This window comes from Scatophagus argus, chromosome 2, assembly GCF_020382885.2.
Source record: "Scatophagus argus isolate fScaArg1 chromosome 2, fScaArg1.pri, whole genome shotgun sequence".
Lineage (NCBI taxonomy): Eukaryota > Metazoa > Chordata > Actinopteri > Scatophagidae > Scatophagus > Scatophagus argus.
The window spans coordinates 11,253,065-11,281,012 of record NC_058494.1 but is presented as its reverse complement, the minus strand read 5'-3'; the positions used below and the strand labels follow the sequence as shown (position 1 = coordinate 11,281,012).

Genomic DNA, 27,948 nt, shown 5'->3' with positions numbered 1-27,948 from the left:
TAATGTTGTGGCTGATCAGCATATGGAGCACAGGATAGGCAAATAACTTTTTTTTTTTTTACACTTTTAATCACTTTTCTTTCACATGGTTTTACTCTTTTTAGGTGAAAGGGATCACCTTGGACTTCCTCATGTTTGAATTACATTGTAAACACTGATACCAATATCCAAAGTGACTACCATAGACTTGTAAACAGCTGTTCATGTAGTTCAGAAGAGCTGCATGAGGGAACAGCCACACTTTCAATACTGGTGGCTGAACAGGGCACTGTTACAAATAAAAACACAGGTTTTAGCATTTTTAGCATTTGCAAGATGTAAATATATTGTGTTACAGTTGTACAGTGCAGCAAATACAGAATACACTCAATTGATTGATTTAGTATGCTAACTTAATGAGGTGCTGATTAGGTAGGTTGACAGTGTGGTGAATCAGTGGTATTCCTGGCTGTGACCTTTCTCAAGGAGTTTGCCTCTTTTACTTCGGCCTACTTTTTCTAAAAAGTATATAGTGTAGCTGACAGGGTATGGCTGAATCAGAGTGAAAATAGAAATACATACTGTGTATGAAAATAATCTCAGCATAAAGTTGCTCATGTAGTGTGCCTGTGTACCAAATCTCAACAGTAGATTATCGTTTGACATCAGTGCAGCTGTGGCACATACATGTGTCACTACATTGTCACTGTTCTTTGTCCTTTGAAGGGCCCCTCTCCTCCTTGTTCGGACAAGAGGGCTCTTGTGACAATGACAGGGAGATAAAGAGACAGAGCTGAGTTTAGTGTCACAGACAGGAGAAAAGGGTGAGAGCACTATCTTGAAGGAAGATTGATGAGAGTAATAATCTTTATTTTTGAAACATCTGCCTGAATTAGATTACTTAAGATTCAACTGTATTGTCAATACACACCTAACAAGTAAAAGGCAACGAAATGCAGTTAGCATCTAGCAAGAAGTCCAATAAGCAGCAAGTGTAGAGATGTAATATCTACATTTAGATGTTACCAAAGATGTTATGAAAGCATGACTTACAGAAGAAATTTATATGTAATACATATAAATAGAATAATGAATCGAAATAAACAGAGTGTGTCCACAGAAGCAAGTCTGTACACTGAGGCAACGAGCTAATGAGACTGAATGCCTGACTGCCTATGAGATCACTGACTGTGCTGGTCGGTACCTTCTCCCTCCTCCCTCCCCTCTCTCCTCTTTCCTCCGGCTCCTCTGCATCTCTCCATCTCTGTCGTCACTGTGAGAGAGTCTGGGAGTGGCAGGAAGGAGGAGAGACAGAGGAGAAAGAAGAAGAAGAAAGAGGAGGACGACGAAGAGGTTGAGCAGCTGTTCATGAATCAGGACTCTCGTTAATATTTACACAACATCCATCCATTTACGGCAGCAGGTACACTTTACTTCCTCATGTACAGCATCACTGTTTCATCCCATAGTACCTAATGCAACAGAAGGTAAAGCTACAGTAACAACAATGAATTTGAAATATGCATGCAGACATTTTTAAACCAAACTGTATTTATATATTACATTTTCAGGTTCAGTATTATTCACAAAAGTACATGTAGCCACATAGAAATGCACAGTGGATCTGCAGTGTTATTACCTATGTTTTTGTGTAGTGTTTTTATGAATTAATGCCTTAATGTCAAGCTGCTATTTTAAGCATGCATGAAAAGATTTTTTTTTTCAATTTGTGTAAATGTGTCTTTATGCCATTGTTTCTATTCAGTCTAACAACATCTTTAACCTTAAGCAAACAGCAATTAAGTGATGGACAAGCGTGTGTGTGTGTGTCTACGTGTGTGTGTGTGCGTATGAGAGAGACTTGGTAGAAGAGGACAGGAGGAAGGAGAATGTTTGTTCATTCATTGGAGACTGAAGAGCAAAGCAGCCATTTGGAAATTGAGCTGATTGAATTAAATTGACGTAAGAGCAGCTTGAGTAACACTAACATTATGGTGGATGTGAATGAGTGTGTGTGTGTGTGTGTGAGAGAGAGAGAGAGAGAGAGAGAGAGAAAGAGAAAGCAAAAATGTTCACTATGACTGACCATAGTCATTATGAATTTGTGAGTTCTGAATTTGCACAAAATGTTCTCACAAGGATGGAAAGTACATGAAAATCAACCAGTGAAGTTTATTTTGTCCTCACTTTTTTAAGGGCTTTGTACAATGCAACCATATTCAACTATTAAGCTGAAATGTATGAACTCATACCCACAGTCCACCTGTTTGCCTGTGTCATGACCAGAAATGCATGTACTATGTTTCTGTCAGTATGGCTGAGGGCTCAGTGTCTGTAGCAGAGGTGGAGACCTCCTTCCAGAAGTTTGCAGTCCATGGAGACACTAAGGCCACAGGGAAGGAGATGAACGGCAAGAACTTTGCTAAGATCTGCAAAGACTGCCACATCGTTGACGGCAAGAATGTCACCACCACAGATGTTGACATAGTTTTTACCAAAGTCAAGTAAGATTTCACTCAGTGTTCCATGGGTAAAACGTTCATAATTCACCAATTCAATTCAAGAGGTTTTTGTTGTCATTTCAGCTGTTTACAGTAACAGTGAACAGTGGAACGAGACAGCGTTCCTTCAGGGATCAGGTGCTACACTAGAAATGAAATACAACACTGTACATAGTGCAAAACAGCGCAAGACTATACATAATGCACAGGACTATACATAGTGCACAAGGACTGTGCAGACTATACACACAGCACAGAGACTATACATGCTACACAAAGACTATGGATACAAACAACAAGTAGCAGCACCGGCCAGAACATGGTCTTGTTATAGAATGTTTGAGACAGCCATAAAGTGCAGGTAGGGCCAGTATTGTACACAGTGTAAGCAGTATAACGTGCAGGTAGAACAGATGCTGTAAATATTACGAGGTAACAATGACAATGTGCATGTTTTGTTTGTGTAGTGACAGTTCCACAGCGTAACAAACAGTCAAGAAAGACTTTCAGTTGTTGCAGATAACATCAGTATCAGCTGTGCAAAACCATATATAGTCATTCTTTGGCAATTACAACACATACATCAATAAATCATTGCATGCTATGGTTTGCTAATTAGGAGTAAATGTAGTAGTAGGCCCACAGCTTTACTGAAGCTGAGGCTGATGGCTGTCATTAGTATCACAGGTATTTGGTGTTAAACAATAGCATTTGTCAAATTACTTAACATTGACCCAACATCCAAGTCATTTCATGCTCTGCACATTGAAGTATATTTTGGCAGTACATCCAATATTTTCAAGACATTTCACTAAAATCCTGAAATGTTAACCTTATGATGGTTGTAGAGGAAAAAACAGGGGCAGATCAAAGATCAGTACAAAATTTCATGACAATACATGTAACCGATAAATATTTAAGTCAGATTCTGTGTTCCCTCAGGGCAAAATCAGCTCGTGTAATCACGTTTGAGCAGTTCAACCAGGCTCTGAAAGAGCTGGCTCCCAAACGTTTCAAAGGCAAAAGCGAAGAGGAAGCTCTTCAGCAGCTCTATGGTCTCATTGCTGGTAAAGAGCCTGCCAACATGGGAATCACTGTAAGTAATTTTATCAGTTAAACGCATTGTACCCATTGTTAACCGGCCTCAAGCATATAGTGTTTACAGAAGAAGAAGAAGAACTTTATTGGCAGTATATATATTTTTACATACACACACTGAATTCGTCTTCTGCATTTGACCCATCCTTAGTTGAACACACACATGCAACACCCGGCAAATTACATGCAGTGAAACACACACAGGAGCAGTGGGCAGCATCAGGCGCCCGGGGAGCATATTGGGGGGTTAAGTGCCTTGCTCAAGGGCACATCAGCCGGCTAATGGAGGGGGGGAGTATTTTTCGCATTAATCACTCCACCACACCCAAATTTTTCCTGCCCGTCCGGTGGGGGAATCGAACCGGTGACCCTCCGATCACAAGCCGCTTCTCCAACCTCTAGGCCACGGCTGCCCCCAGGTGCACTAATAGATGCCTCCAGACTTGTGTGTGGTCTCACTGAGGCATCATCACCATCATCAATTATTATTATTTTTTTTAAGTATAAATCATTCTTTTAATTAAGAGAATCCTGGAGAAATCTGAAAAATAAGAGAAATCTGGAAAAAAAGTGCATTAAGTAAGCAGAAGGGATAATATTATATAATATATAATATTTGTGTGTATTAACTGAATGAGCAAAGAGTAAAATTGAGTCAAATTACTGCACGTTTGATATAATAGTCCAATTTGTGCTGTAAATTAATCTTCTCTTGTTGTTAGAAAGTGACAAAGGCAGCAGCGGTGGACAGACTGACCAATACCACCAAATACACCGGAATGCACAAGGAGCGGTTTGACGAGTCAGGCAAAGGAAGGGGAAAGGCTGGGCGTGAGGACATCCCTGACACCAGTGGCTACGTGGCAGCTTACAAGGGCAGTGGCACTTATGATGACAAAGTGAAGGAAGCTTAATTCTGGAATAATTTAAATTAGGTTATTAAAAAAAAAAACCACACACACACACAACATAAATTGACTGACTATTCCATTTTTAAGACAAAACAAATACATTGTACATGTCATGTGGTCAAAGCATTTACCACAAATAAATACCATTAAGAATGAATAATAGATATATTTAAAGTTTCAAGGTTTTCATGAGGAACAACCAGGATGGGACACAATTTTCTGAAAATAATCCAAAGATTACTGAGCTGCGGTCAGTACAGAAATGTTCAGTGGGTCGTAGCCTGAACAATTCACAGCATTCTGTATATTTTCAGTGATTTTCCAAAGCTTGAACCAATAGACAAAACTGTACTTGTAGTCAAGCATGCTTTAAAAAACTTACTGCTTTGTTGTATAGTGTAACACCGTGCAATAATATTGATCCAGTCTCTAGAGCGAATGTGCTTCTATTCTCAGTTACCTTGATGTGATGGCTTTAAGAAAGGACATGACACAAAGTCACTCCTTACCTTGCTAACCTTATCCCTCTATAGTGCCTTTTGACCAGTCGATGCTTGATGATTATTCTTGTCATGGAATTTATTCATTTCATTAAATAAAATATATATTATATTACATGAAATGCATAAATATAATATCATGAAACATGTAGTAAGCAGTGAAGAACATGCAAAGTAAACAAGTAAATAAATGGCATCTCATCTTGTTTTTGGACTGTAATTAAGTTCAATGATCGTTAAGTTGTAAGTAGGTTTGTTTATTTGTGATATGTTGTCTGGGACTTTTTCTTTGTTTCTTGGACATGTAATTTTAGCTATTGTTTGGGTGAAATGTTTGAGAATAATAGTAGATAATAGTTAATAGTTAGTTTGACCTACTGGATTGCTGAGTAAATATTTTCCAAATTCATGACTGTGTAAATGGAGAATGGAGCCATTGTTTAAAGGAGTTTCTGCCCGGTTAAACAAAGTGGAATACTGTGTTGGAGATCACCTTTAGAAATTTTGGGCTGGTGGTGTACGTATACGAAGAGCTAAGCTTGCAAAGGTTGTTGTATATAACTTATGATAAGGGGATTCAACTATTATTCTACTAACTATTCTCTTAATGAAGTTAACCCTTCATTAAGAGAATACTGAATACTGAAACTGGAGCATGACAGAGACAACAACAACAACAACAACGCCAAAAGACGAAATTCAAAAGTAGACCAAATTAGAGTTGGAACTGTACAAATTGCACCTGATTAAAAAGGGCAAGTTGTCTGGAGGTTTGAAGTTGGGCTCCAGTGACACTTATTCAAAGTTTGATTACAGCACATATGGCAGATAGTGATGTAGTTGTAGAGATATGTAATTTGTCAGAGTGCAAGGCGATGTTTCAGTGTGTTCTTGCTGACAAAACTCAAGAAACATATTCTACAACAGTACACAGATAATGTCTGCTGCATTAGGTCCTCATGTTTGCTCAGCTATTGAAAAATCACTTGAGCTACATGATTCCTTAAAAAACACCAACTCTGAGACAGTAAAGCATTTAGCGGCAAGAAAATTCTAGTAATAATTTTGACATATGTGAATACATCTCTCCTGATTTAAATACTGGGCAAACTGTTCTAAACAGGGACTCTTTCTGGCTTGATGGAAAGCCACCAAATGTTGTAACCCAGCTGCCATTTGTCTTGCAGAAACGTGCAGTTTCTGAGTGTCTGGAAGTGCTTCCTGTCTGTCCTGACATGCATGCAATTAATCTTTCCAGAAGGATAGATGTGATGTTGTCCCATCTGACATGGGAACAATTTATGAGAAAAACAGAAGGAAGAACAGGCAAGTGACTGTGCCATTTTGTGAGGTTTTGTAGAAAAGTTGCCCACTGAAGGATTTGTGCAAGGCTCAGGTCAACTAAAGTTTGTCTCCAGTTTGTGATTATGTTATTGAAAAGGTGAAAGCAGTTTTGTGCGGCAAGCCTGATCTTGATCATTTCTCTCAGCTCTTTTGAGAATACCTGTGGATTAGGGCTAGAGTTTTGAGAAGTATAACTTGTACCAGCTTAACGTTCTCATCACTGAGAAAGAAGTCCTGGTGTCCATTGGGGAATTACAACATTCTGACATTAATGTTGGTGTAAGTGTTGTTCCATTGCTTAAGTAATAGAGGCAATATTTTATAGCTTTATGAATTAAACATCTGCAACATTAAAATATAAGTAATGTGAGCAAATTATTCATCTTGTGCTTGTCTTCCAATTAATGTCACATTCTGAGGTGTCTTTTCATCACCTTGTTTTTTTGTATACTGGTTTTCTTCTCTGAAAGTGATCCTAGAACCCGATTGAGGTTGCTTAGAGTATTGTTGATACTAGAAACGTTCAGGTAGACTGTGTGCATTTTGTTACAGTGTGGTACCAATTATTGTGGCCTTAGTGGGACAGTTGTGATGAATTGTAAATTTGGTCTGTTCAGGGATACTGGATGCCAGTGCTCCTCTTCCTGCTGTCTGGTTGTATTTCTCTTGCATAGATGGCTCCTTATTTTGTCTTTCTTTTTACATGATCATACATCTTTTTGGTCTGGGTTTCGTCCTTGTTTTGCCATGACGATACCACACATACATTTCAACACTGACACCACCACTGAATCCCAGACTACAGATTCATTTGTAATGTTGTTCTTGGTTTTGTTTTAAATAAAATATTGTTTAAATTATTTTAAATCTTGCATGGTTGCCCTCTTTCTGTCTGTCTCACTGAGTAACAGTACAGAATATCTTACATTTTATTCATTGCTTATTATCCTGTGTATATTAGGCTTATTGCTGTGGGCCATCCATACCTCAAGGGACACAGTCTTAAGCCTTTTCCAAGTCCACAAAACACATGTGAACTAGTTGGGCAAACTCCCATGACCCCTCCAGCACTCTTGAGAGCCTGCAGAGCTGGTCCAGTGTTCCACGGCCAGGGTGAAAACCACATTGTTCCTCTTGAATTTGAGGTTTGATGAACAGATGGATTTCATTTGTAGCACCCCGGCATAGACTTTCCCAGGGAGGCTGAGGAGTGTGATCCCTCTATAGTTGGAACACACCCACCACCCCGGTCTGCCACTCCAAAGGCTCCGTTCCCTATTGCCACACATTTTTGCAGAGGTGTGTCAGCCATGACAACCCTACACCACTGGAGGACAGACCCATGTCCCTGCATGCCTGGGCCCCATGGGCGTTGGCCTAGCCACCAGGTGCTCGCCTACAGGCCCCTTCCCCAGGTCTGGTAACTCTTTAAAGCAATGAAGGTTAAAGATAATAACCCTAATTTAAGCTGTGCAGATTTCCAGAAATATCTGGGATAAAATTTCACAACATAAAGAGTCCTTGTAGAACAATAAAGACTGAGTATACACTCATCCTCCCACCTGGACCCTCCTTGAAATGTGACACTGATGGTATTTATGGAACCATTTTAACAATGCTTATCGTGTGGTGCACATGTTAAACGATCACTTTCCTCCTCCATATCTCACACTATTATCACTGAGCTGATACGCATCACTTGGGTTTTGTATGGATACTGCCATTGAATTTCATTCACTCATGGAAATGACACATGTGTCTCACTCAGCTAAATGCTCCTCAGTATTTACCACTTGGGCTAATCACTAACTGTGACTTGGTGCTGGAGTAGAGTACAGCTTGGTTTTCAGGCGCTTCACTCAGAACAACTTCTTGCTGTGTGTGGAAAGTGTGAAGTGGTGAGACTGAACCAAGATAGTTGGGTTGCAGACTGTAAAATCAAAACAGTGAGTTAAAGGGTGCAAAACAAAACAAAACAAAACAACTCCACAGGGGAACTGTAAAGTGAGTTCATATTTACCTTATCATCACCAAACCACAGATTACATGTAGTCATTGTATCAGTTGCTAATGTAAAAATATTTACAAATTCATGATAGACCTTAATTCATCCACAGAACAAACCAATTATTTCTGTAAAAGTCTTATAAGAAAGTGACAAATCAAACTCACTAACCTACTTCTCATGAGACAGGTGAAGTCATGATGATGTGCAGCTCCACACATCTCTCATCACATCTCCGTTAATGGTGCAGTATTACAGAGCTTTGCAGTCCTAATGATAAGAAACACAAGAACATTTAGCTTCTACGACCTGGAAGGCATCTCTATTGCTCAGACTTAATTAATATCAGTGTCAATACTGAACACTTTTCATTTTTAACTGCTTTCTCTTGGTCCAACCATGAGAAACACAGAAACTGAAACACCCAAATATCTAAACTAAACTAGGGCCTTCTTTGACCTATTGTCATCAGTTTCCATTCCAGCAGAGGGATAGGTGCAGAAGGATATGGCAGCAGGATTATCATAAACAACAAACGAGGTGATCTTATCAGCCAACCTGACACCTTTGACCTAATAACCAACACACACAGGCTCTGTAAGATACAATCTTTAGAAGATTTTGATATACACAAGGGAGCTTATAAGGATGGTCCCTACTGAAATCTGCCCTTGCAGGTCACACCTAGTCTGTGGAGCACAGGGTTGAAAAAGCGTTTAGGAGGGGGAATGAAGACTGGAGAGTGAGAGCAGCCAGGAGACTGGACACTGGAGATAACTCCACTCACTGGGAAAAACCAGGTGAGGTGAAAAGAAACATCTCTTACAAGCCGTTATTGTGTATATCACTGCAGGAGGTCCTCGCTATCTGTATATTTTACCTTGTACTGGAGAACACGATAACAGCTGGTTTAAACGCTGGACCATAAGTTTTTATGTGGATACAGACTGAAGAGGAGATTTTCTGCCGGACTGCAGTGAGTAGAGATATTTTATTTTTACTAAAATGAGACGAACATAAAGCTAAAATCACAATATTGTTACAATATTGTTGTTTTATGCTGGTCATTTCTACAACATGCTTATCGCAGTCATTTTTATAATGTCTTTTTTTCAGCTTGTTCATCAAAACTGCATACAGTTTATCCATAAGAAGAAGAATTTACCCAAATTTAAATCCTTTCCATAGTAAAACAGATGTGTCAAAACCAAACTAAAACTGGAAAAGTTTACGTGACAATGAAACCATTAATGAACGTTTTTTAACGGACAACCCAAACGTATTCAAAAAGAACAAACAATAGGATGAAACAAAGTAAAAAGAAAAATGACATCATATGCTTAGAATTTGATATAAGCAAACATTTTTTTACTGACTTGAATAAAGTGTTTGTCATTCAGTTCGGCCTACTTTATCACTAAAACAGATCAAATTGCAAGTTACTCCACTGGGATCAGTGTTATAAAATTGAATGATTGCAAAGACTTACTTCAGAGCAGTGTTCATTATCACAAACTACTCTGTCTGCAGACATTTCTTCGTGTTGTGAGATGAGAGCAATAGCATTCACTCTGTTAATCTTGGGCCTGCTGAGGAACAATGTGAGAGCCGGAACCTCTATCAGCAGCCTACGAATGGCAGCAGGTAAACCAAACAGTTACTCAACTATTATTCTGATTACAGCCTCACATGGTGAAGAAAAAGAGAGAGAGAGAGAGAGAGAGAGAGAGAGAGGGGGGGGGGGGGGGGGGGGGGGGGGGGGGGGGGGAGGGTTTTGCTGCTCTTTGGTGATAGGTGAGACAGATACTCGATCAGAAGTGAGCTCACCAACCAATGTTACAGAGGAAGACAGAGAAAAGGAGCATTATGTATTGACTCCCCTTATCGTGATCTATTGTAAAATACACATATCATTATTCTCCCATCACACTAACTAGTAACAACCTTTACTCTCTTTCAAATACAGTGTATAAAATGTGTCGATGCCGGTTCTGCTCAGGGGAAACTGAACACTTAAATGCTATCATGTAATATATTTCCATCGATAATATGCAGGTGTGCCAGCTTTTATTCTAACCTCGTACAAACAGCAGCTGATTTAAAGATACATGACGTTCTTTGACTTCCCGCCTTTTTTTTCACTTTTGCAGTACAGTTTGAGAGGGAGCTGACGTGTAGAAAGTGGGACTGTGAGTGTGCGTTCAAGCACCAGCGAGGCTGCTGCTGTGCCGCCCCTGAGCTCCAAGAAATGGAGGATCAAATCTTCGCGAGAATGATGGACTTGTTGACTAACATGTCCCAGCTGGGTGATGGCATCCTTGAAGTCATAGGTGCTCTGAAATTTGGGTCACTATTAGAAATAATCCACAGAATCAAAGTGCTGCAACTTCATTCATTCATTTTTGTGTGATTAGCTGTTGATAAAATTCTTTGTGTTCTTTTGAGTCCATTTTTCTTTTTCTCCAGCTTTAAAACTAATATGGATAAAAAGTCCTGATAAAGGCCTGATAATAAGACTAAATTAACATTTTGTTTCACATGTTTTTTGTGTGCTGATGTTGTATTTGAGTCTGTTAGATTTTCCAGTTTGGAGTTCCAGTTTATTTTCTAATCAATCAGAAACAAGTAACTTATCTGACATTCAGCAATTTCACTTGACACAAAAAACTGTTAGAACCGTTTCCTTTTATCACCATATAATACCACCGACCAAGGTTTGATTAGTTGACAGTTTCTCTAAAAAGTCGCTTATGGGCACAATCCAATAAGCAGTCCTCAGAGTGATATTACATAAAATTTCATGCAATGTGATCAAAAGCCCCAGAACAGCTTGGACCTTGAAATGAGATTTTTCTGTGTTCTGTTTATGACTTGTAATAAAAACATGATATTGTGTCTTTCTTCCTTTTCCTCTGTCTCAGGAGGGCTAAGGGTTGCATTTACAGCCTCCATGAGCCGCAGAACAAACTGCTTTGGACCTTTTACCAGGAACAGCCCTATTCCTTATGATGTTGTCACCCTTAACCATGGAAGTGGATACAACCCTGCCCTGGGTAAGGGCCCACAAGTGGCAATTTTATCATCATATAATGTTTTTTTATGATGGCAAGATTTGTGTCTAACTGGTAATTTTACCACTACCAACCTCAGACAAATAATGATATTAGCTGCTTTATAATTTGGTTGGCAGACATTTTAACCAGCAGATATGCAGTAACATGTATGAAATACAGCTCAAACTCATCCAGTACTTCAAGTTTCAATTTGAAACCATGAAATATTATGAAAACTAATATGAAAAAAAAAATTATTTTTTATTTTATTTCTTTATTCTTGATGTTTATCCAACTGTTTTTGTTGTGGCCAAATGCATTGTAATTTCGTTCTGCAGTGCATCTCTGATGTTATGTTTGAATGACAATAAAGGAATCCGAATCTGAAACTGCAGAGGTGCCTAGCTCAAATAAAATTTAAGACAATGTTATTTGTTTCAGGCATATTCACAGCTCCTCGTTCCGGAGTGTACTCCTTCTCTTTCTCTGTCTACTCCAAGGTGGGCGAGGAAGGTGAGAAGATGTACTACAAGGTGCAACTCATGAGAAATGGGGAAGTGGTGGCATCCACTTGGGAGGACAACAGAGAGGACACAGAGGACAGCAGCTCCCAGACAGTGCTGCTGTCACTGCAGAAGGGAGGCCAGGTCTATGTGGAGCTGCTGATGGGCAGGCAGCTATGTGGGATCCACGAAGGCCTAAACTCCTTCTCCGGCTCCTTGATCTACGCTACTCTGGCCTAATACTGATGTATTTGTGTGGTCCAGAGCTTACATGTGTTAGATCTGTAATTTCCACATTCTTATTTTGGAAATTTAATAAAAATACAATCAAATACTTTTCTGAGATTTATATTTTTGTTTAAAGAAAGGTGGAAATAGGGATGCAGTGACTTTAATACAGAATGAACAAGCATAGCAAGTTCACATTCCCTATTAACGACATAATACTTAAATCAGACAACTATTTTCAGTTTGCCTGTGTGTACTGCATCCGTCCCTGTCAAATAAATAATACATATAATACATAATGGCACCATACCAAGCCATACTATACCATTTACCTGTTTTTATAGTAGGATGTGTTAAATATGTCACACAGCCTGTTATATACAGGCTGTGTGGCTATAGTCATCACAGGTAAATGGTATATTATGGCACCATATTAAGCCATACTATACCATTTATCCGTTTTTATAGTAGGATGACTCCAGAGCACTGAATGTGAAGTCTGGAGACTGCTGACAGAGATCACTCTCTGAAAGATGTCTTTTGTTTTCCTTCTTGCTGTAAGGTTTTGCATGTTTTCAAGGAAGAGTTACAAGAAAGAAATAGAGCAGATTTCAAGTCAATAATCATTTTCTTTGCCTCCATCACCAAATTTTATTTATTTTTTTTAATTTCACAAAATACATATACAAATATTTGCATGAAAACCAACAGAAAATGAAATGAAAGACCAGATTAGAGATATACAAAGAATTTAAAGAATTATAAATAAAGGAATTCCGATTCTGATACAGTGTGTGATTAGAAGCAGGCCATGACTCCAGTTGTTTCTTGTGCTTACTGTGTGCTTACAGCACACTCCTCTTGATAAAGACCAGGTGACCAGCATCACAAGTCTACTGTATGTCATTAAAAATAATGAAGATGAAACAACTCTCCCATGATGTTTTCATCCAGCAGCAGCAGCAATTTGAATCCAAACCAGCAAAAATTACACTGACTGATATCATCATCATCATGCATACAAAGAAACAGAACCGATCTGATACCTTACGTGCTCCTGGCTGGTTCCAGACATTTGAAAATGTTTCCACATACTTCTTTTGTGTTACTATTCCTCTATTTTTTATTTGCCTTAGTCTATTTTCAGTTAGGTCACAGTCAGTTAAGAACTTCATCAGCAGCATCTCCATCTCATTGTGATGCTGAAACTTAAATTTCAGCTTTAGGTTTTGAATTTAAGTGTAAGTGGGTGAAACATTACACATGGGAATGAAACCACACAACCATAATTATTGCATTAATCAGTTTAATGACTACCAGCAGTAAAATGTGTGTACACAATAATCGATTCTGGGCAGGTGTGTCATAAGTCCACAATGATCGAACAAACAAACCCCAAGACTGAAGTTAAATTGGATTGCAGAGAATGTTTAAGTATATGTCCTCCAATTCATTCAGTTATGAGAGGAAAGTTACAAAGTTTAAACAGGTCAGAATGTAAGTTTGCAGTTCAGACTGCTCTTACCTCCTGCACTCTCTAAGACATAGACAGCTTTACAATCAGTCAGACCTTGAATTTTCACCTGGCCATTAATTATCTCAGTTATTTTGAACATCTCATAGGGGGGTATGAGCACTTCTGCCTCTTTGTCATCAAAAAATGAATATTTTTTCAAATAAGCACCTGAACAGGTCTTAATTTTAAAACAGGTCTCGCTACCAAAGTTGGTTAAGACTGTCTTGTAAGAGCTGGAAGCAAAGAAACCAAACCGAATGATTTGGTTAACTTTGCCAGTGAATTTAACACTAGTTCGTCTGTAAGTATTGTGACAGTTGTAATTGCTATTCAAGATCTGTATGGCAGATGTCAGCCAGAAATGCAAAGTGTGGAACTGGAACTGGGAGGAGCCATAGAGGTGCCCCTGTTCCCGGACTGCTTCATTAAACTGCCGGTACAAACTGTCAACCGTAGAGTTTCCAGACTGCTTCAAATTGTCAGCTGTATAAGCACAGATTGCGTGCATGTGCTCTTTGGTCAGAGCCTTGTCCTTGCTATGTTTCACATTCTTTTGAGCACATTTTTCTGTATTCTTCCAGACATCTGAAAATGGTTGAATGTACCTTTCTTCCTCAAAGTATTTGTCTTTGACCGTTTTCATCATTTTTGTATTGCAGCCGAAGTACATGTCATCAACTGAATCTTCAACCATGCTCAGTGGGATGGTTGGATTGAAATCTCGTACAGTAAAGTTGAAACGGATCTAAAAGGGAAATAAAGAAAACAGATGAAGAGAGAGGTAATTATTAGGCACTGTTAAAACTCTGCTTTGTTATTGTGAATAATTTGTATTGTATCGTTAACTTATAAATCTAGATGGTGAAAATAAACTCCTGAGGGAGGATCTGGAGAACAGGGATGCCACTTGAGTGGTGACACAGACAACCACCATCACACTTTTTACTGAACAAAGCAAAACCCTCAACACTGCAACCTTATATGTAAACTCCATTTGCACAATGTCACAGCAGAGGAGCTGTTGGTGATAACTGGTGCCTCAACCTGTTTGGATAACAGATTGAACAGTATGAAATTACACTGAAAGCTAGCACTTCTACAAACATCAGGGTATCCTTGTGTCTTACATGTTTATTTATATATTTTTATGTATTTATGCAGACTTTACTTTTTGATAGTAGCAACCCTTTTTTCTGATTTGATGTCTTTGCCTCAAAATTCTGTGTTCAATCTAATTGTGTAAACAAGGGTCCTCATTACATTATGGGGACGTTCCCAAATTTTCACACTGTTAACTCACTGTCATGGAGTCTACAGGCAGCATCCAACAAAACAGGAAACACAGCGGAGCAAAGATCATCTTGCTTCCCTTCATCGCTGCAGTCAGCAAAACTGTTTGTGAATCAGAGTCAACAACAATGAACTGCATCACACTGCATACTAGAAACACAAACATAAATTACATTAATGGTAAATGTTTGATTTGAAAGTTCAACTCACCAATCTTCAGAATCTGAAAATGTTGCACGACAAATGAACCTCTGAGATCAAAAGGTTTTGATCAGACAACTGGTCCTCAGCATGTGGTCGGGACTCATGGTCAACTATATATATACCTTCCCCTTAGTGTCAGACAGTTCTTACGTCCTCTCACACATTCAAAATCAAGTCTGCACTTTAGCACATCCAAAGTTTGTAGATACATGGGGAGTGGTGAATGTCTTACACCACAGTGCGTCGGTGTTTGTCTAACCGCGATCTTTGTCTGCTGTGTAACCATGCACATATTCACACTGTTACTTGCGTTCACCTGAACTGGAGTTCATCTCCTCCAGTAAAACAACTTATTACAACAAAACAAACCAGACAGCAAACAAAATGTAATTACTAATGCACAAATAAGCTAAATGACATTAAATACCAGCTAATGTGCATCAGTATGAAATCAGACATCAATACTTTTCAAAATATTTTAACAAAATAATAACATTTCAATATCATTCACATGTGAGTGAGCCCTTTTTCATGCTGTATTTGGTGTGATTGTGTATGGGAAATGCCAAATGTGCCGCCAAATCATGCTGTCTGATGTTCAAACACTGCTTCTTCATTATTATTAGTTTAGTTATAATTATTAGTTATAAGTTTTATTTTAACAAATCTTTCCGTGAACGTGTGGTGGCTGACAAACATACCAACAGAACAGGATATTTATCCAGTCCTATAAACATGGATCTTTATAATCTCATATTTATTATGTAAAGTTAATCTGCAGTGTCCAAATATTAACAGTCAAGCAATTTTAAAAGCGTGGGACTCATCTGTATGAAAGGGTAGCATGGAAAGTATCTTAAACCAGAAGTCTTGACCACAACCACATTGATGATGCTCCTCTTTGTGTGGTCATCAATGCTGATGCTTTTTTGTCTCCCATGTGAGAAACTGATAAACTTTTGATGCTATTAAAGGTATGGCTCGTGCTAAACGAATGTGTAGTTCCAACTAACAACTGCAAAATGAAATTTCTAAATTTCTTTTAAATATTAGAAGAATTGCCAACTATAAGTTTCAACAAGGGATGGGGACTTTTCTGTGAACTGGAGTTGAGTCGGACGCAAGTCGCAGAGACAGTGACACCAGACCTGACTCGGACTTGAGATTTGGAACCTATTTTATTTATTTATTTGTGCATTAACCTAACTGAAAAGCTGAACTGACTGTCATTCGCTCCCTTATTGTCACATATACCCCCACAAATCTTGTGTGCACGACCACAGATGACAGCTTCAGCACCATAAAGAGCACATCTGAATCTGCTGCGTCATTTGTCTTTGCCTGTGGCCATAATAACTTCACACAAGGCTCAAACAAAAAACTTGCTTTAAAAGTATGCTGGATCGACCACATGAAACTGACCTCTTATCAAATGTCTGACCACGTTCTGGATAAATGAGTCAGCTTGTAGTGTGACATCTGGTTGCCAAACATGTTGAGTTCAGTATCAGCTGTCTAAAGTTAGTTTGCTGCTAAATTTGTAACTAAAAGAGGTTGGCTTTGTGTTTGCTTGTTTGCTTGTTTGCTCGTGTCCATCAACATTCCTCGTTACTTATGAACGACGGCTGGGTGCAGGTTGCATTTCAATATATGTGATCTTCTCTCAACTAAAATATGCTAAAATTAAATTAAAGCTATGATCCTCACAACAAGTTCTAAGTAATAAATTTATGTGTCTGAATGTGGTATTTTTCTGAAGCTACTGCAAAGGCGTCATTTAATTTTGGTTGGTTTCCTGTGAGAAGCTGACCACAAAACCACATGTTTGCCCTGTGAAGAAAATCAGCTGAGAGACACAGAGTCATGCATGTAGTATTATGTTGTAGAAAAGCTGTGGTTGGTTGTTCTCTCTGAAATAGCAGAGTTAACTAATAGCCTCTGACAAAGTTAGTGCATCCATGTGACGTAGAAATTCAAGGCACACACCTTGTAATCACAGCTTCTTTAGTTCAGCTCTGATCAGGACCTTTGGTGCATTTAAGGACACATTTGAGACTTGATAGTTTGACCTTTGGTGTGTGTAGTTTGATCTTTGCTACTATGCTGAACAGCCAGCACATCAACTGTTGTACAAAAAGAACATTAACCCACTGCAACAATACTTTAATTTCAAAACAGATGTATTATGGTGTGTTGACAATAACTCTTTTGAAGATTCTTTCAGTGAGAGCACTTTGCATTGACAATGAACAGCTTTACATTCATTGTTTGTCCAGTCTGATTATAACAATGTAGTTTTCAGTAAGAAACCCACTTTCTTCATGTAAAGACTGTTACAGAGGACTGATAGAGATGCCTGGTGCAATGACAATTACCTGAAGCTAAATAACAGTAAAACTATGTATGTCTATTAGTGTGTAAGTTCGTTTACAGCAGGGTCAGACTTGTATGTGTACAAGCATCTTTTCACCCACTAGCACGCTGCATGACCACATTTTCAGCAGTGTGCAGACACACATGCTGCTGAAAATGTGCTGCAGTATGTGTGTGTCCATTCTCACGTAGGTTTGGCTGCTTGTGATATTTAACAGGAAACGAAGCTGGTTTTCGATGAATGACACATAAACTATGTGGTGGGGGCTCAAAAACTGTCTCATCACTTGATAAGAAAGTCAAACTTCTGGCGAGATGTCAGCAGATGAGAACAGCTATGCAAATATGCATGTGTGTGTGTCCTCACGCTCCTTTTATGTACTGAGAACATAACATGAGTACTAGAGGGAAATGACTTAAATGAACTTTTGTCAGAGTGAAGCACTGAAGCATTTCTTTGTTCAGACATTAAACCTAAATATTCTTGTGGTACAGACTGCATTAATTCAAGCTGGAAATGTTGTAGTATGTTGCAGATGTTACTTCGGTATAGAAGTAACATGATTGTTTTCTCCTCCTTAATGTGTTTCACAGTAAGTGTGTGCTTTTTTGAGTTTGTTGAAGAATTAACACAATTGTTTTGGATCTCTGCCTCCTTGCCATTGTGTGTGACTCTGCATCTGAGGTTCAGCCATCTGCTCCAGCAACGCGGCCCTAACAGTTTATGCAATTCTGTTGCTTTTGCATTTAAGCCAAAGATTCTGCATCATCTTACGCATTGGAACTATCTTGATCTTAGTAACATTAGCACGTTTCACCTCTATTTCAGACTATTGCTTGTTTTGATAACAAATTTGTAGTCCTTCATTCTTAGACATGTTGATTGGTGAATAAAATCTGATAAATCTGACTGAACATGTGTTTTTATTGTTTCTGGTAGACATAAACCCCAGAGGATACAGCATGGTAAAGTCAAAATCCACTCATACTCACCCATATCACATACACACACATTTACATTTAGTATGTGTGATTGTGCATGTGACAAATATGCACGTGAGTGTGAAGATTTGGTGACGTGTCTTGAACCAGGCAGGATATATAAGAGTCATGAAAATTCACACCTTATTGTGTCGGGAAGACACAATCTGATGGCTTTCAATCTGAAGCCTGCGCAACACGTTCTCCTCTGAAACACGAGTAAGTTCTTTTGTCAAAAGTTCTTTTAAGTATGACCAAACAAGAGATTTGACTAAAATGTTTTATTATATATATGTATATATATATATGTATTATTATTGTTGCTGAAATGTGTTTCATGGATGTGTTATGTGTGTGTACGTTCAGAAGCTGTCGGCCTTCCTCCTGTGATGAAGGAAAACATGCAGATTGTTGCTCTGCTGTGTTTGTTCCTTTGCTGCATGCAGACTGCAGGTTCTGAGAGAGTAAGTGGCCAAGTTAAATCTAAACTATGTAAAAATCTGTGGAAATATTTCAAACTTGACAAATGTTCAGAGTGTTCACACATATTTAAGGCAAAATACATTCATTTATTTATTTCCTAAATTATCCACATGAATAAATATACTCTTAGGGGAGAAGCATCAATTTATACAATCTTAATATAACAACAAATCAAATTTTTTAATCTTCTAATTATGAGATCAAACAGTTTCTATTTTTCAGACAGCATTAATTCTTGAATACTGTCCTCCAGATAGGTAGTTTCTAAAGAGTTACTCAGAATGAATGTTTCTCTCATGTGAATAATACCATTGCTGCTCACTCAAATACTGGACCATGTATTAGCATCAGTAATGTATGAAAGCAAAAGTGCATGTGTGCAGGTGGTGTTTCCATAGTTCTGTGTTTAGCATTCACAAGCACTTTGAAAACAAGCAACAGTTGCCAGTTCAGGGCTCTTAAAGAGGACAGTTTCCACTCTCAGCTGGGGGAGCTAACTGCAAACCAGCTTCTGCATGAGATCTATACCTCTGTGAATGAGTAAGTTCTCTCAGCCCTGCAAGGATTAATATTATATTAATACTTCCATCTTGTGCCAGGAAGTTAATCTTTGTTAATCTGAGTTCCAGTATTAACATATGAGCCCCGAAATAATCCACACTATCACCATGCATTTCCAAACTGCCTTCAATCCCACACAAGACAGCACTAAAGCTTGAACCCTGTGCACAAGTGTGCAAAGCAAAACCATAAACCATACAGAAAATGTGGAATTCACCTTCTCTCTCAACTTTTCTTTTTTCTCCTCCAGATCAGTTTAATCTCAGAGGAAAAGGAGAGCATACCACTGAACATGGTTGAAGACGCTGTTGATGACATGTACTTTGGCTGCAATGAAAACATGATGAAAAAGATCAACACATACTTTGAAAAAGAGAAAAACGAAACTTTTGGGGAGGTCTGGAAAAGGGCAGAAAGCTGTACAAAAGAATCTTTAGAATATCAAAAAAATGAGAACGAGGATGAGGCTCTAACTAAGGATCATATGCAAGCAATTTGTGTTTATACATCTGATTATAACAAGTTTTATAAAACGTTTAATACTGCAGTGCGGACGAACAGGACTATCTACCGCACTGCCTTCAAATTTCACTCCTTACATTTTTGGTTGACATCCGCAGTGCAGACCCTCAATAATGAGAAGAAATGTCACACCAGTTACCGCAGAACCACTTGTACCTTTACTGGTGATGTCAACCAAACAATTCGATTTGGTTCCTTTGCCTCTAGCTCTTACAACACAACGCTGACCTACTTTGGTAACAAGAGTTGCTTTAAAATTAAAACCTGTTATGGTGCTTTTCTGAAAAAATATCCATACCTTGAAGACAAAGAGCAAGAGGTGCTCATCCCACCATATGAGAAGTTCAAGATAAAAGAAAAAATACAGGATAAATCTGTAGAAGGTCTGAATGACTGTAAGGTTGTGTATATCCTGGAGAGTGATGGAATTGAAAGCAACCTAAACTGCCAAGTGGCAAACCAAGCCAATGATAAGTGGTTCTTCAATCGGTGGAGCAAAGTGAAAACTAAGTGAGGAGTTGAGTCATGTAACCATGTGCACACAATCCTACACTCATAATATATATATGCATACATTTTCTTCAACCCACATATTCATGTTCAGGGTTAGTTTAATTATACCAGGCTTGAGTTTTTATGCTTCCTCATCATTTCAATCAGGAGAGACTAATAAGAATCAAAAGTGAATGAGATATTTCAAGTAAAATTAATTATTTGTGAAGAACAAAATGGCGCGTTGTCCAGTTGATCTCCACTGGAAACTCTCAGACGAAAGAGGTGCAAAGGGTCTACTTTGCATGCGTGCCTAAATGCTGGTGGTGATAATGACGAGTGATGCTGACTGCGTGCAAGGGTAACTTGAAGATGGAGGATTTGACTGAAGATGGCCAGACATTGCAGTGGAGGTGGTGAAGGGGTGTAGGTGGGACGCAAATATTCACGGGGCTGAACAGACAGCTGAATGACAGTGGAGAGAGAGAGAACACTTTTAAAATCTGACAGCTTGCTAGCAATTGGCTGTAGGAGAAACATGACAGGCTGTGATTGGAAGGGGGAAGAAAGACATCTGGAACTAATGGATCGTGGAAAAACGCTTGTGACTTAAAGGGCACAAGCAAAGAGAGTCTTCCTGATTGAACTTTCGCTAAGCTTCATATTATTCTATCAATATGTGGAAGGATTCACAAGTTGTAAAAGGTGTTTCCGATGTACTTTTACCTTTTTCATTATGTGTAACTCATTTTTTAATTTGAAACTTTCTGAATGACTTAAATAAAGCTTTAAACAGCAAAGTTTGGTTTCCTGTTTGAATAACAGAAGAAAATCCACCAACAAGGTGTTAGAAGTGAATATCATTTTCAGTTCAAAAGGCCTTTCGGCACATTTCTGTATTTAATTAGAAATATGATTTTTGTTTATTGATTACGGGCAACAGGGCGGCACGGTGGTGCAGTGGTTAGCACTGTCGCCTTATAGCAAGAGGGTTCCAGGTTCGAATCCCGGTCTGGGCCCTTCTATGTGGAGTTTGCATGTTCTCCCTGTGCCTGCGTGGGTTTTCTCCGGGTACTCCGGCTTCCTCCCACAATACCAAAAACATGCACATTAGGTTAATTGGCTACTCTACATTGCCCCTAGGTGTGAATGTGAGAGTGTGTGGTTGTCTGTCTTTGTGTGTTGGCCCTGCGATTGACTGGCGACCAGTCCAGGGTGTACCCCGCCTCTCGCCCGTAGTCAGCTGCGATAGGCTCCAGCTCCCCCGCTACCCTGACGGATAAGCGATATAGAAAATGGATGGATATATTATGGGCAACTTTTTACACTGCTGGGACAACAGTGCAGAACAAAACTCCTACTAGAACACAGACACTTGACTTCCTGCTCTCTGTATGTATGTATATCATATTTAAACTTTTGCAGTTAAACTGAGCCATTGACTCAACCTGCCAAAACATCTTTGGCACATTTTATGCCACAATCCCCAGTTTTGACAGGTTTGTCTCCTCTGCCTCCTGCATGAGTCTAAGATGTACTGACTAATGTAAACTGTACTTCCTTCATTTGTGGTCAAATGATTATTTCTCTTATGGTTACTGAGACATAGAGGGTGGCTCACTTTGCCCACTGGATTGACTCACCCCTTTCTCCCCTCCTTTGCAGCATCCAGAGGAAATGAGGTGTGAACTTTTGCTCAACTTAAAAATGCACTGAGCACCTTGATAATAACCTGTAACAGTAGAATAAATAGTAAACTGTTTGCTAACAAGTTAAAGTTCACCATCAACTGAAAAGGAAACACAGAGCCTGGGTTACATTTTGTACATCCTTGTCATTTCTAAGTGCCTTCACCAGTGCAGGGGTGAGACAATAGTTTGCTTACTGCATGTTCTTATGGCCCCCAAGTGGCCAAAATCTTTAATGTGACTGATGAAACACAAGCAGGACTAATGTCGAAGCTGACAATCACAAAGTGTTGCTTTTTGCTATATTTCTCTTGCAGCCAAATCAAATTCAATCATATATGCAATATAAAACTGATACAAATTCTCAGCAGTACTTACTGTATATGTGAGTTGAGAACAGAAGCGATATTTGCAGATCATACTTTTGAGCAGGCCTTTGATTTGTTCATCTATTGCAGCACTCTGGAAGGATGCAACTGCTGCTGAAAGTTAGAAACATCTCACTCTCTCAGGGGTTACTCTGAGATGATGTAAGCACTGGGAACAGGCTTTCAACAGGTCTACAGTCATCTCTATCATCTCTGGCCTGGCTCTGGCCTGGCTCTGGTCCTGCCGTGTGCCACATTGAAGTGCTGCTGGGGGCCTGGTTGAGGGTCTGGGTAAGGGATTATGACCCAGAAGGAAGCCCTTAATCTCTCCTGCAAGTCACATTTATTTAGTACTGATATTTTTCACAGACAAACTAGACAAAGATCTTTACAGTGACAAACAGCCACCAGTGCAGTGTTTCAGGCCACTTGCCACAGTCCAGTCTGTTGCTCAGAGTAGACTGATATATACAGAGATGGTTAGTTGAAATCTGTGGGAGGACTTCATATTCACATAATATTCATTTTGTGAAGGAGCAGTGATAGGAATGTGAGTGCCATCAATGCAGCCAATCACATTGGGAAATCCTAAAAGACATTCAAATTTTGCTCCCAGAGGTCTCAGCAACATGTTAAATGAAAAATTATTATTCATTTGAAATTATTTACCCGAAATACCATTTGATGGCTGTCACAGGCTTGTGGCCAGGAAAAACAAGACAAACTGAGAGAAACCGTTTCAGAGCGAGGCTCACCTTTCTGACAGCTCTGCAAACAGCTGCTTTACTTATGTGCTCTGCATCTCCAGTGTTGTATAAAACACTCCCATTTGCAGAAATGTAGAGCAACACAAAGTATCTGTTCAGTGGTGAGTTCACGGCCACGATGGGTGATGTGAGCGATAAGAGGACGGATGAGGTTGTGAATGTATTGCAGTGACTGCAACGAAAAACGATAACGCTCAAATAAAAAGTCAAGTCAACTTTATTTGTATAGCCCATTTTTACAAGCAGTTTGTCTCAAAGGGCTTAACATAGCATCAGCAACATCCTCTGCCCTTCGGTCCTCACATCGATTAAGGAAAAACTCCCAGAAAAACCTTTAACAGGAAAAAATGGAAGAAACCTCGGGGTGAGCAACAGAGGAGGGATCCCTCACCCAGGACAGGCAGACGTGCAATGGTCGTCGGGAGAGTATGAAAAATTACCCAGACGTGCTCGGAAAATCCTCGCCCGACATTGCTTCTTCGTCTACAGCACATATGTCAAACTGGTCCACAGGAGGGCCGGTGTGGCTGCAGGTTTTTGTGCCAACCAACCAAGAGCACATGGTTTGACCAATCAACTGTCTGAAGACGGATATCAGTTGATTAAATGAGTCAAGTCTGGTGTGCTGCTACTTGGTTGGAAAGAAAACCTGCAGCCACACCAGCCCTCCTGTGGACCAGTTTGACATGCCTGGTCTACAGGCTCCTCCAGAAACGGACATTCGGTTTTCGTAAACTTAGCAGGTTCGACGGAGACTCAGTGAATAAGGAAACGGTTCAGACTTATGTTCCGTAAAGGGGAAGAGTCAGAGACAAACTCGGGGTTTCTGGGATAAAACCTGCTCCCGACCAGGTTATGTTCACAGACTAAGGTACAAACTCTGAGTATGAGTTACCTCGCTTTATGAAACAGGCTTAACTTACTCCTTAACTTACCTCGGGTTAACTTACCTCGCTTCTTGAAACGCGCTGATTTCATGCTTAACATACTCAGAGTTTCCACATAACCTGCTTCATGAAATGAGCCCCTGATCAAAAAGAGTCAAGAAGTTTAAATGTTGCCATTTTATGATTAGTGCTAGGCAAAGGGCAGATAATTAATATACAAAAGTGGGTGCAATGTGTAATGAATGAAATTTACCACCTACAAAAAGATGTCTGACTATTGATATTTATACTGAGACCTGCAGACCAGGCTGGAAAGTGGAGAGAGAGAAGGATAGGGTCCATGTTCTCTCTCTCTTATTGGTTGTTCAACAGAACAGTTATAACAGAAATATGATTTTTGTTTATTGATTATGGGCAACATTTTACACTATTGGGACAAAAGTACAGAACAAAGGTCCTACTAGAACACAGACACTTGACTTCCTGCCCTCTGTATGTATGTATATCATATTTAAACTTTTGCAGTTAAACTGAGCCATTGACTCAACCTGCCAAAACATCTTTGGCACATTTTATGCCACAATCCCCAGTTTTGACAAAACTCATCTGGACAGGTTTGTCTCCTCTGCCTCCTGCATGAGTCTAAGATGTACTGACTAATGTAAACTGTACTTCCTTCATTTGTGGTCAAATGATTATTTCTCTTATGGTTACTGAGATATAGAGGGTGGCTCACTTTCCCCACTGGATTGACTCACCCCTTTCTCCCCTCCTTTGCAGCATCCAGAGGAAATGAGGTGTGAACTTTTGCTCAACTTAAAAATGCACTGAGCACCTTGATAATAACCTGTAATAGTAGAATAAATAGTAAACTGTTTGTTAAAGTTAAAGTTCACCATCAACTGAAAAGGAAACACAGATCCTGGGTTACATTTTGTACATCCTTGTCATTTCTAAGTGCCTTCACCAGTGCAGGGGTGAGACAATAGTTTGCTTACTGCATGTTCTTATGGCCCCCAAGTGGCCAAAGTCTTTAATGTGACTGATGAAACACAAGCAGGACTAATGTCAAAGCTGACAATCACAAAGTGTTGCTTTTTGCTATATTTCTCTTGCAGCCAAGTCAAATTCAATCATATATGCAATATAAAACTGATACAAATTCTCAGCAGTATTTACTGTATATGTGAATTGAGAACAGAAGCGATATTTGCAGATCATAGTTTAGAGCAGGCCTTTGATTTGTTCATCTATTGCAGCACTCTGGAAGGATGCAACTGCTGCTGAAAAGTTAGAAACAATGCAATATTTCATTTTGTTTGTTAACTTATTGTTTTCTCTGCAATTGTTTTATATTATTTCATTTGGGGGATTTTGCTCTTAAATCCAATTCAGCTAACAGAAATCTACTACATACATTCATTAATTTTACAAGTGAGGAGTGGGGAATATTGCACAGACAGAAGAACAAACTATTTTTCAAGGAGTATGAATATAATACTAAACTAAAATATAGCTGCAACACTTTTGTTTTTCCTCCTGTGACATGTCGTCTCTCTCCCTGCCACTATATGGCACTGTGTTAACGCACAGAGCGCCCTGATTGAGGGGCGGCACAATGCATGGTGCCCACGCCAACCGATACGGGCTCTGGTGGTATTACGCCGTTTTCTGTAGTTATTGTTCTTTTTTGTAATTGTGTTGGCTTTCTTTTATTGCATGATCAGTTTATTTAATTGTTTTCCATTTTCCTTTCCTTTTTCTGTACTTAGGTATAATATTTGCTTAATTCACACCAGTTCTGCTGGACTTTTGGGCTTGTTTTATTAACTTTTGTTTCTTTTGTTGCCAGGTGCTGTGGGCTCCCTGCAGCAGTTACTTCCTGGTGGTGGTGCGCTCTTCACGATCGCCCTTTTTTGATTTTGTGTGCGTGTGTTTGCAGTTTCAGGGGTGATTCTTTTGAGGACCTCCCCATCCTTTTCTCCTTTTGGTCGCCCTGCCGCACGGTCTAACCTGCCCCGTTTCACCCATCTTGCCGAGTGGTTTATTTTGGTGTGTGTGTTTAACTGGTGTGTGACTGGTTCGATTTATATTTTGTTCTCAGATCTTCTGGGGTGTAATTTCCCAGGTGGCGTTGTCGCAGCTACAATCTCCATAGTTTACACCTCGCCACGCTTCCATTTCTTGCAAGATGAAGGAACAGATCTGTTTTTTGGTGGATGTTCTTGGCAAATGAGAGGAGTTTGTTAACATGCATTTTAGCAAATGTTATTTAAAATCTGACAAATCTTTTGTGTGCACTCTAAACTATGACCACCATTTGCCTCATACAGTGTGTCCTGTTTAGTGAGTTTGCAGGCTGTAGAAGAACCAATATGTTTTTAACTTCCAGGACAGATCCTTGCAACATTAAGTTATCATGCTGCAGCATGAGGTGTAGGCAGTGGATGTATGGCACAATAGGCCTAAGGATCTTGTTGCTGTATCTCCATGCATTCAAAACTGCCATCAATATAATGTGCTCTTCTCTTTGTTTTTATTTGATGAGCTCATACCATAATCCTATGGCCACCATGGAGCGCTCTGTCCACAGCGCTGACATGAGAAACCTGCTCATCCACACACTGTCATACCATGCTGTTTGCCATCTGCCCTGTACAATATATGTAGCCATTCAGTGCAAATTAGAGTAGTGATCTTGTGCCATTATGTTTTGATTATTATATATTCATGTTTCTAATAGTGTCTTTTGTTATATAGCCAGTGAATTTGCTCATAAAAAAACATTTTCACAAACTTGGACTTTTCATAGTGTGAAATGTGCAGGTGTAACAATTTTTCAACAATTTTTTTTATTTTTTATTTTTTTGACATTTTTCTTTTACTTTTATTTTGCCAGGACGTCGAAAGAAGATGCTACAGGAGGGAGGGCAGGGCATGCAGGAGTGATACCAAGAGGAGGGGAATGAGGAATGAACTGCAAAATCATGCTCTGAGATGCTCTGAGAGTCAATACAAGGGTGGGGATAAGGGTGTGTTGGTTTTTCAGGAAGACAAAATAATAAAACAAAAAGGTAGGTAGGCAACATTTAGAGAATTGGAAGATAAGATGTATCTTTATTAGTCCTGCGGTGGGGAAATTCTCGATCAGTCTCCTGTTGTGCTTCAGGCCCAGCAGAAAGACAAGAAAAAAACCAGACATAGCCAGGTATGGAAACTGTGAGACGGAAGCAGAGAGCGAGAGCAAGCAAACAGGGAATAGGAAGCTGGCAAGAGGATGGGAAGGACTGCTGGAGAGCATATATTTGGTTTAACTGTGGCATTCTTTAAAGTGTGAGCAAAAGCAAAAAGTGGAGTTTGGAGATGATAAGGAAAATAAGAGGGTGGGAAGGGAGGCACCAAGATTGCAGAGGACAGGTTATGTATAAAAAGCAAAAATGCAAGAGATGTGGGAGCGGAGAAAGAAAGACATTAGCAGAGGATATAACAGGAAAAATAACATCAGGGAAAAGGCAAAGTGGAAGGAAGAATGAAAGGAAGGAGAAAGGTATGGGGAAATGTGTGAATGGTGAGGTAGGGAAAAGAGCAGGAGGCAGGAGTGAAAACAAGTAGGTTAGGAAAGGGGAATGAGAATTGGGTGAGGGGAAAAGGAGAGGGAATGCAGAAAGGGGGAGATTGTGGATGTAAAGTAGGG

At 39.4% G+C, this 27,948-nt stretch overlaps 4 protein-coding genes and 1 long non-coding RNA gene across 5 annotated transcripts; 4 read left to right on the top strand and 1 right to left on the bottom strand.

Moving 5' to 3' along the window:
- Positions 1 to 1,235: 1,235 nt before the first annotated feature.
- Positions 1,236 to 7,149, top strand: tppp2 (tubulin polymerization-promoting protein family member 2). Its single transcript, XM_046408811.1, has 4 exons — positions 1,236 to 1,402; positions 2,292 to 2,483; positions 3,423 to 3,576; positions 4,301 to 7,149. Exons 2-4 carry the CDS (start codon positions 2,293 to 2,295, stop codon positions 4,490 to 4,492), a joined length of 537 nt encoding a protein of 178 aa, XP_046264767.1. The 5' UTR covers positions 1,236 to 1,402; position 2,292; the 3' UTR covers positions 4,493 to 7,149.
- Positions 7,150 to 9,021: 1,872 nt separating this feature from the next.
- Positions 9,022 to 12,436, top strand: LOC124053675 (cerebellin-1-like). The gene is made up of 5 exons (XM_046379067.1): positions 9,022 to 9,314; positions 9,869 to 9,982; positions 10,489 to 10,668; positions 11,260 to 11,391; positions 11,833 to 12,436. The coding sequence occupies exons 2-5, from the start codon at positions 9,889 to 9,891 to the stop codon at positions 12,132 to 12,134; spliced, it is 708 nt and encodes a 235-aa protein (XP_046235023.1). The 5' UTR covers positions 9,022 to 9,314; positions 9,869 to 9,888; the 3' UTR covers positions 12,135 to 12,436.
- A 328-nt stretch (positions 12,437 to 12,764) lies between these two features.
- Positions 12,765 to 15,335, bottom strand: LOC124053669 (NAD(P)(+)--arginine ADP-ribosyltransferase 2-like). Its single transcript, XM_046379055.1, has 3 exons — positions 15,139 to 15,335; positions 14,939 to 15,030; positions 12,765 to 14,383 (listed from the first exon to the last, which is right to left on the bottom strand). Exons 2-3 carry the CDS (start codon positions 15,011 to 15,013, stop codon positions 13,613 to 13,615), a joined length of 846 nt encoding a protein of 281 aa, XP_046235011.1. The 5' UTR covers positions 15,014 to 15,030; positions 15,139 to 15,335; the 3' UTR covers positions 12,765 to 13,612.
- Positions 15,336 to 18,641: 3,306 nt separating this feature from the next.
- Positions 18,642 to 21,338, top strand: LOC124053662 (ecto-ADP-ribosyltransferase 5-like). The gene is made up of 3 exons (XM_046379041.1): positions 18,642 to 18,705; positions 18,853 to 18,950; positions 19,781 to 21,338. Exons 2-3 carry the CDS (start codon positions 18,876 to 18,878, stop codon positions 20,564 to 20,566), a joined length of 861 nt encoding a protein of 286 aa, XP_046234997.1. The 5' UTR covers positions 18,642 to 18,705; positions 18,853 to 18,875; the 3' UTR covers positions 20,567 to 21,338.
- Positions 21,339 to 25,873: 4,535 nt separating this feature from the next.
- On the top strand, positions 25,874 to 26,789 carry LOC124053660. The gene is made up of 2 exons (XR_006842200.1): positions 25,874 to 25,910; positions 26,107 to 26,789. It is a non-coding gene; the product is annotated as an uncharacterized LOC124053660 (long non-coding RNA).
- Positions 26,790 to 27,948: the final 1,159 nt, after the last annotated feature.